Source organism: Acanthisitta chloris, unplaced genomic scaffold, assembly GCF_000695815.1.
Source record: "Acanthisitta chloris isolate BGI_N310 unplaced genomic scaffold, ASM69581v1 scaffold35815, whole genome shotgun sequence".
NCBI classification, from domain to species: Eukaryota; Metazoa; Chordata; class Aves; order Passeriformes; family Acanthisittidae; genus Acanthisitta; species Acanthisitta chloris.
In genome coordinates, this window is record NW_008674860.1 from 35857 (window position 1) to 36855 (window position 999).

At 54.3% G+C, this 999-nt stretch overlaps 1 protein-coding gene across 1 annotated transcript in view; it reads left to right on the top strand.

The window, feature by feature from the left end:
* The window catches only part of FUBP3 (far upstream element (FUSE) binding protein 3), a gene marked incomplete at both ends in the record, with an annotated part of 29417 nt that extends 29119 nt beyond the window's left edge, over positions 1 to 298 (top strand). Inside the window, one exon of the mRNA XM_009075508.1 lies at positions 171 to 298. Coding sequence (XP_009073756.1) covers positions 171 to 298 — 128 coding nt within the window. The remainder of the gene's footprint in view (positions 1 to 170) is intronic.
* Between the last annotated feature and the right edge of the window lie 701 nt (positions 299 to 999).

The following is a 999-nucleotide window of genomic DNA, read 5'->3' on the forward strand; positions in this document are numbered from 1 at the left end:
TCGGAGCTTGTCCTGCCGTATCACACAGCGGAGCCGGTGCCGCTCTGCCAGATGTCTGCAGCGTTTGAAAGGGGCTGGCTCATCTCAGCTTGCCAAAAGGAGATCCTGAGCCTGGGCTTGGATTTACAGAATTGCTCATCTGTCCATTTATTTTTTTTTTTTCCCTTCAGGTCATGCTGCCAGTGCTGCTTCTCAGGCAAGTTCCCAGCCGGACTACACGATGGCTTGGGCCGAGTATTACCGACAGCAGGCTGCCTACTACGGGCAGACACTAGGGCAGGCTCAGGCCCACAGCCAGGTCTGTACTCACCTTCCCTGAACCCCACTGCTCTGAACCCCACTGCTGTTTCCCTTGGGGAATTGTGGGTGTTATCCTTGTCCTGGTGTGGGAACTCCACTTCGAGTTCACATGATGAAGCAGAGGTGTTTTGTGGCCAAGTGTTGTCTCAGCATTGCAGTGTCGTGAGGGTGTTTGGGGAAGGTTATTTGTTTCTCCTGGGAGCTTTTCCTTATCCCTCAAGGCTGTTCTGTGATTTTGGGGAGCTAAAGTAGAAGGAATGACTGACCAGGCTGCTGAGGTAGCACAGCACTGGCACAGCCTAGGACTGAGTGTGCAGGCTCTACCTTTTCCCATGCTGGTACAGGAGCTGTGTGCAGCCCACTCCCTGTCCTGAAAGGGAGAGAAAAGCTTGAAAAATTACTTTGGATTAACCTGCTACCAACTAAAATCTCACCTCAGCTGTGACTCAGCCCAGCAGAGAGTTGTGTGGTACTTAACCCTGATCATACACAGCTTTCCCTAGTGCTGGTTCACAGAGCAAACGGCACGGCCAGAAGTGTTCGCAAAGCACACAGACACCTCCGTGTGATCGGACACTTCTCCCACTGCTCCACGTTTCATTCTGGGTCCCAGGAGCAGAGGCTGCTGCTGGTGGCAGCTCCATCCCCAGGCAGCTGCACTCCCTGCTCAGGCTCCAGCTCCGCCGAGGTCGAGCGGGG